Genomic DNA, 8371 nt, shown 5'->3' with positions numbered 1-8371 from the left:
TGCCAGGATGGGAGGGTGGGTCGTAGGGGGGCGTGGACCTGACCAGGTAGTCACGGAGGTAACGGTCTTTGCGGAATGCGGAAAGGGGTGGGGAGGGAAATATATCCCTGGTGGTGGGGTCCGTTTGGAGGTGGCAGAAATGTCTGCGGATGATTTGGTTTATGCGAAGGTTGGTAGGGTGGAAGGTGAGCACCAGTGGGGTTCTGTCCTTGTTACGGTTGGAGGGGTGGGGTCTGAGGGCAGAGGTGCGGGATGTGGATGAGATGCGTTGGAGGGCATCTTTATCCACGTGGGAAGGGAAATTGTGGTCTCTAAAGAAGGAGGCCATAGCTTCAGGCCAAATTCAACAGTGTGTTCTAACACTAAGTGCGTATAATTATTTATTTATTGTCACTTGTACTGAAGTACAGTGAGAAGCTTTGTTTATGAACAATACTGGGAGATCAAAGTAAGCAAGGATGTACAGAGCAAAAGATTTAGACAGAGACATACAAGTAACATTGCACAGGTTGTACAAGAGAGATGAACCTTAGCAAGACCAACATTATTTAAGGCTAGAGAGTCCATTCAATAGTCTAATAATGGCAGGGAAAAAGCTGTCCCTGGACCCACTGGTGCATGTTTTCAGTCTTCTGTATCTTCTGCAGGATGGAAGAGATTGTAGGAGATCATTACCAGGGTGTGAAAGGTCTTTGATGATGTTGACAGACTTTCTGTGGCAGCAAGCTGTGTAAATGGAGTCTGTGGAAGGAAGGTTGGCACCTCTGATGACCTGGGCTGTGCCCACCACCCTGTGTAGTTTCTCACGGCAGAGCAGTTGCCATACCAAGCTGTTATGCACCTGGTCAGTATGTTTTCAATTGTACATCTGTAGAGGTTGGTGAGGGTTCTTATGGATGGGCCAAATTTTCTGAGCCGCCTGAGGAAGAAGAGGCATTGTTGTGCCTTCTTGACTGTCACAACTACATGGGAAGACTAGCACAAGTTGTCATTCAATGTCACTCCGAGGAACCTAGTGCTGTCAACCCTCTCAAACTCTGCTCTGTTTATGTAGGTGTGAGCGTGTTCTCCTTTCTTAGTAAAGTCAATGACCAGTTCTTTAGTTTTGCTGGCGTTGAGAGAGAGGGTGTTTTTGTTGCGCCATGACACCAAATTATAAGTTGAAGCACCATCTGGGTGGCTAAGTAGCAAATGTGGTTGCATTGAGATGACTCCCACTTGCAGGTACACCATCAGTGGAACTACCACGAAAAGAGTCCGAAATGGTTTTGAATTTTCTGGAAGCACAGCTGGCAATATCAGATAATAGACAATAGACAATAGGTGCAGGAGTAGGCCATTCTGCCCTTCGAGCCTGCACCACCATTCAATATGATCATGGCTGATCATCCTTAATCAGTATCCTGTTCCTGCCTTATCTCCATAACCCTTGATTCCACTATCCTTGAGAGCTCTATCCAACTCTTTCTTAATGAATCTAGAGACTGGGCCTCCCCTGCCCTCGGGAAGAGCATTCCATACAGCCACCACTCTCTGGGTGAAGAAGTTTCTCCTCATCTCTGTCCTAAGTGGTCTACCCCGTATTTTTAAGCTGTGTCCTCTGGTTCGGCACTCACCCATCAGCGGAAACATGTTTCCTGCCGCCAGAGTGTCCAAACCTTTAATAATCTTATATGTCTCAATCAGATCCCCTCTCAGTCGTCTAAACTCAAGGGTATACAAGCCCAGTCGCTCCAGTCTTTCAGTGTAAGGTAATCCCGCCATTCCAAGAATTGACCTCGTGAACCTACGCTGCACTCCCTCAATAGCCAGAATGTCTTTCCTCAAATTTGGAGACCAGAACTGCACACAGTACTCCTGGTGTGGTCTCACCAGGGCCCTGTACAACTGCAGAAGAACCTCTTTGCTTTTATACTCAATTCCTCTTGTTATGAAGGCCAGCATGCTATTAGCCTTATTCACTACCTGCTGTATCTGCATGCTTACCTTCATTGACTGGTGTACAAGAACACCCAGATCTCTCTGTACTGCCCCTTTACCTAAATTGATTCCATTTAGATAGTAATCTGCCTTCCTGTTCTTGTCACCAAAGTGAATAACCATACATTTATCCACATTAAACTGCATCTGTCATGCATCTGACCACTCACCTAACTTGTCCAGATCACCCTGCAATCTCCTAATATCCTCCTCACATTTCACCCTGCCACCCAGCTTAGTATCATCAGCAAATTTGCTAATGTTATTACTAATACCATCTTCTATATCATTAACATATATTGTAAAAAGCTGCAGTTCTAGTACTGATCCCTGTGGTACCCCACTGGTCACTGCCTGCCTGGAGTGATTGTCCCGAGCAAAGGTTGCTGCTAGAAACTGGCTAAACTCAACCAGGGCTAAACTCCACCTGATGAAGGATCTTGCCCGAAACGTTGATTCTTCTGCTACTCGGATGCTGCCTGACCTGCTGTACTTTTCCAGCACCACACTCTAGACTCTGATCTCCAGCATCTGCAGTCCTCACTTTTACCAGCAGGGAATTTGCGCATTTGCTAAAATTGAATGGCATTTTGACACATAAGGACAGCTCCATACCATCCATTACCCAATGGTCTGGCAGAAACAGTAGTCCAAACTTTGAAGGTAGGCTTAAAGAAACAGCCTACAGCTTCACTAGACACCAACAGTCACAGTTCCTGTTCGATTACAGGACCACCCCTCACGAAACTACAGAGGTAGCTCCGGCAGAGTTGCTAATGGGGAGAAGACTCCACACCTGGTTAAATCTGATCTTACCGGAATGGAGGATAATGATGAAATGGCATCAGGAACACCTCTGCCAGACACATGACTCCGCTAAGCGAGAGAGACAATTTACCTCAGGGGATGAAGTTTGGTGTAGGGACTGTGGCCCTGCATGGATAAGAGACATGGTCAACATGAGGCCAGCTGCAGTGATGGCCAAAGTTCAGGTCAGTGCGATGGTCCTGAACCATCTCATGGACCATGTGAAAGCTGCAAATTCACAAAGGAGTCTGGAGCAAAATGTGCTCAGCCTCTTGACTGCCTTTCCAAGTGTTCTAGAGCCCATGGGTTCTCACTGTTTGGGAAGTGTTGAACAAATCTCAGATTCTGAGATGGACACAGTAACTGTTGCTGCCTCATTGCCTTTGCCACCTGAGGAAGAGAATGAATTTCTTTCAAGACGCTCCAGATGCAAGAGGTGAGCTACTGTGCATTACAAGCTGCCCATATCTGAGGCAGAGTCAGAGGAACCTGAGCTGGTGCTAAAATGTCCCAGGAAGAGCTACACGATAAAGAACTGGCCAGTGTCCTTCGACTCAGAGGGGGAACGGTGTACTGATTGTAACAAGGTCAGCTAGATGGACTTCATAGAATATGTGTTCCCTGATTGGGGCTATTAAGCTTGTTCAATCCGGGAACCCTGTCTGACAGATAAAAACAGAAGTATCTGACATGCTGACAAGGTTGTACCAGAGTCAAGGATTTTCTGTGTGTAAATAAAGGATGACTTGATGACAGGATACCAGCCTCTGTGGAGTTATTTGACTCATGGTCAGCAGTGTTGGCCAGGGATGGAGTTGCAAACAAACCAGTTAAATTAAAGTAATTTTTAAAAACGCAGTCGGCAACAGACAAAAACACTGTGACATGGCAGTTCAGGGTGGTCAGGTCAAACACAGCCATCAAAATGAGAGTGTCACTTACAATATTTGGCAATCTGGCTTTAAATGGTGGCAATCTTTACTGAGATTTCTGAACATTGATATGATTTGATTTAATTTATTGTAGTCGCGTGTACATTAAAAGCTTTGTTTGCAAGTAGTAGAGGCAGATCATAATAAGAAGCAAGGACATACAGATCATAGGGTGTTTAGACACAGTGAGGCACACAGGTCACACTGCACAGGAGGTGCACAATGCAAGATCACCCCTAGTTTAAATGCTCAGTAAATAAGGTGAGGTGCTTTAAAACAGCACGGGGCATATTTAATGGACCACTTTGCACTAAACAACAGGTTTAAAAAAATCAATGAGGCCTGTAGAAACTCTTTCTTAAACTATTTGAAAACACTTGCTATCCTAGAATCAGATCTGTGTCAAGCAGACTGAGGCTTGTTAGCTGATCCTCAAATACATTACCATTGGACAGATAAATGAAGTTCCGACATTCAGAACTCAAAAGTACTTGCTAATAACTTGTGTGGTCATGCACATATCATATATAATCAACTGCTATACATTCTTTATATTAAACAGTTTGTCTGTGCTTAAATTTAATGTGGTGATACATTTTAAAAGATGTTCCAGTTAGAAGAGCTTGGTTTCTATATTGAAATGCTTAATTGTTTACTTAACTTTAAAGCTAGTAATTGCAGTTTTTTAAAATCAAATTTTGCTTTCTTTAAAGTACAATTAAGCACAAAATAGAAGGCCATTTTACTCTGCAGCACTATCACCTCATTTCGATGGCCAAATTTAAAATAACATGTTGGGGTAAAAATTATTAGTGTTTGAAATGTAGTGCTCTGCAAAGGTTCTACATACGTGCATGAATTAAAAACAGCAAATACTACTCTTGCTATTACATGGAAGAATTTATTTTGTTACAGCTGCATTTTAAATTGAGCATAATAATTGCACACCAAAACACAATATATATGGCCGATTAATTGTTTGTTTCTCAGCAAGCACTTAATTTCTTTTCTGTTTGTGTTGAATCTCCGAGGCAGTATTTAAATTTTATTGCGCATTCTGTTGTAGTGAAAATTATTTTTACTTAATTATCAATAAAGTAACTTCAGTGTAGAATGGTTTGTGTTTGACTTTATTCAGTTCAATGAGTGTGCATTGCCCCCACTTTGATCTTGTAGTACAAAAGAAAAATTGAGTTTGTCAAAGTAGCTTTCTAGTGAGTCTATTATCTTCAGATCACTTCATGACAAGCATAAAAGTGAATCTGTTGTGTCACATTATTATGAACTGCCTTCAGAATAAGGGAGGATAAACTGTAAAATCCCACAGTTTATGTTCATGCCTAATCTGCTGATCTGAAAATATCTGTGCAGGAAGAATGCAGTTGTAGGTAAAATTAATTTAAAGTACCTGTACCATGTACTTTTAATTGGTAGCTGATGCAATCACGTTCCATAATTTCACTTTTCACATCCGATAGTTGGTTTTGTTGTTAACCTCAAGAACTGAGTGGAATCACAGGTATTGAACAGCTGTTGAATGATCAAATGCTCTGATTTCAGTAGCATTGAGATCTCTACAGCAATTACAATGCAATAGGTTAGGCGTAGTAGGGACACCAGGAACAAACTTGAACAGTGTGACAGAATATGACTGGACTGAAAGGACACACGATAAGAATGGGTGCGTGTGCTCTCTCTCCTACATTTTAAATTTGATTAGCATTTGAAATTCTTCATGATGTGCATCATTATCATCTTTGAACTGCTTAGTAAGACATTAGATAGAAAAAGTTGACTGCAGTATGACCCATACCAATAAAATTAGATGTGCGTTGTATTTTCCGATCTACATATTGCATATTTTAATCATTGCTAAAAATGAGACATGAAGTCGAAGCTCTTCACCTTGCATTCAAGAAACCAAACATAGAAGGGGGGTGGGGGAGCACCAATTTTTAAGTATGAGATGAAGGTGTTGATTTGATAAACCTTGGCTAACATGGAGATGCAGCAGGAATTGTTAATCTCACTGACGAAACTCCGATCAGGCTGGTGGACTCTGATTAGCCAGGACATTGCCATGGAGAATGCAGCAGGGATTGACAAGATCCACAATGCTTTTCGCAGTGCAAAAGATGCGATGTATGGCCTTTGCCTGTCTAAGTTTGTTTAATTTTGTCACAAGTTCTGCTTGTTGTGTGTGAGACAAAATGCTTTGATTTTGTGTCGCATTGGTAATGTTCTGTGCTACAAAATAATTAATTAATCATATTTTGTTTCCCAAGATGTACCATGTATGGAGACTATTTTTATTAAACAAACTTTATTTTAACTTTGCTTCAAAAACATGATTTTTTTTTCTTTTTGTTTCTGGATATCACAGGAGCATTTCCAGCAGCAGCAATGTACGCTCGTAAAGACCTGCTTCAGAGACCTGCACATGTGGCAACCAAAACGTTCCAAGCCTTGCGAATCTTTGTGAATGATGAATTGAATGAGTTGTATAAAGGACTTAAAACAGCTCAGAAATTCTTGAAACCTCAAGGCCGCTTGGTTGTGTTAACATTTCATTCACTTGAAGACCGCATTGTGAAACGTTTTCTGCATGGTATTGACATATCTGAGAAATTCAACCAAAGTGCAAGGCAAAAGATTAGACAAGGACTTAGAAAACAGGAAGAGGATGGCTCATCCCACCCTGAACAGACAATCTTGAATTGGTCACACACTCAGAAGAAAGTGTTGACCCCGGGCCCGGGGGAAGTTCATGAAAATCCACGTGGGCGTTCTGCAAAGCTTAGAGCTGCCATAAAACTGTGATAGTCAAAGTTTATGAACATTTTCTTAATATCCCCAGGCTAACAGAATTTGACATGGACGTGTTTTTGTAACATTCAGTGAAAATGTTGATAAACAAAGATGTCATCTCATTGTTGCTGATATAAAAACATTCAAAATTGGAAGTGAGAGATTTAAATGTGATTAAATGGTATGATTGTTATTTAAGACCCACTGGAACAATGGAGACCTGCCAAAGCGGTGAGTTAAGCATTAGCCTTCCATCTCTAGGACATGAGTCGAAATCTGCCCAAAACTGATTGGATGAGTCACCCCAATTGACGAAACTTGATAATGTCCCTGAAGAGTCAGTGGGTTATGCAGGGAAATGGCCAAGTCTAGCACTGAGGGAGGAGGATACTCTTCTTGGATGTAGGCTCAGATACATTATTGGGCCAGAGAAAAGGGTGTTTCAAGATCCAACCTGATTGGATGCTGTCATTGGAGTCCAAAGAAAGCATGTTCTATTTCTCACACGAACATCCTTAACCTTTTCTTATGCAAAATTTGCTAAGGGAATCAGTAGAATGGAGAGTATTCAAAGATTAAATGCTTATTAAAGATGTGATGAACCTTTATATTCTTGGAAGTGATATTGGTCCGTGAACACTAAATTAGTGAAGCATGGAAGTTTGGCAAAGCATTCCTTTGTATTATGCATCTCTGGGATCTCTCACAGCAGATAGAAAAGACTACATGCGAACAGACTCCTTTGGAGAAAAATGCTAATGAATTTAGAGATTTTCATAGGTTTAAAATATTTGAAATGTAAACTACATCTTAATGTATGCCCCTAATTTTGGTCAGTTATATTAATGCTGTGACTTGTATGTGTAAGATGTTGTGAATGTGCTCCAGGATGTTTGGTCACAAGTGTAAAAACTAATAATTGTGAACACCTTGTTGACACTGCACCTGCAGAAATTTTGCAGTGTTAATGCACTATTTATTTGGTGTATTGTGCTAGTGTTGTTAGTTTCTCCTCTTTTCCACATTCTGGATCTTACAACTTGACAGGACAGAAACCTCTTTATGGATGGCTCTTACTGTGATGTTTTTACTATTTTGGGAAATTCATGGCCTATGCTCGGCGCATATTTCCCTTTTCGAAATAAAGTTTGTATATTTTACTTCCAGCAAGTTCCTTGCAGGCCTGTTTGGCTCCGCTGGTAAAGCATAAGATGTGTAATTTCAGGGTTGTGGGTTTGAGCCTCATATTGGTGCTGTCAGCTGACAGTCTGTAAGGTAATCGAGGAAGGTTTTTTGAAACTAGGGAAGGGGCCATTCTAGACCTTGTATTGGGGAATGAGCCTGGCTAGGTGATCAACGTTTCAGTGGGGGAATATTTTGGGAGCAGCAATCATAATTTGATAAGTTTTAGGATAGTTGTGGATAAGGATAAGACTGATCCTCAGATGAAACTGCTAAATTGGGGGAAGGCTAATTCAACAGTATTAGACAGGAATGGGAGAAATTAGATTGGGGCAGCTGATTGAGGGTAAATCCATATCTGACTTATGGGTGTCTTTTAAAGGCCAGTTGATCAGAGTTTAGGACCAGCGTGTTCCTCTGAGGATTAAAGATAGGATGGGAACCCTAGATGACAAGAGATCTTGAAAGTTTAGTCAAAAAGAAACAGGAAGAATGCATAAGGTTTAGAAAACTGGAATCAGATAAAGCACTTGAGTAAAAAAGGAGGAAAGAACTTAAACAAAGGGTTAAGGCAAAAACGGGGCCAGGAAAGGGGCGAGAAGGCTTAAGGAAAATCCCAAAGTCTTTTATAGGAATATGAGGAGCAAGAAGATAGCAAGGGA

At 41.4% G+C, this 8371-nt stretch overlaps 1 protein-coding gene across 1 annotated transcript in view; it reads left to right on the top strand.

The window, feature by feature from the left end:
• The window catches only part of mettl15 (methyltransferase like 15), a 147387-nt gene extending 139381 nt beyond the window's left edge, over positions 1-8006 (top strand). The window contains exon 5 of the mRNA XM_043705437.1: positions 6103-8006. Within this exon, the coding sequence (XP_043561372.1) occupies positions 6103-6539 (437 nt within the window). The 3' untranslated portion in view covers positions 6540-8006. The remainder of the gene's footprint in view (positions 1-6102) is intronic.
• Positions 8007-8371: the final 365 nt, after the last annotated feature.

This window comes from Chiloscyllium plagiosum, chromosome 16, assembly GCF_004010195.1.
Source record: "Chiloscyllium plagiosum isolate BGI_BamShark_2017 chromosome 16, ASM401019v2, whole genome shotgun sequence".
NCBI classification, from domain to species: domain Eukaryota; kingdom Metazoa; phylum Chordata; class Chondrichthyes; order Orectolobiformes; family Hemiscylliidae; genus Chiloscyllium; species Chiloscyllium plagiosum.
This window is presented reverse-complemented; position numbering and strand designations above follow the sequence as displayed.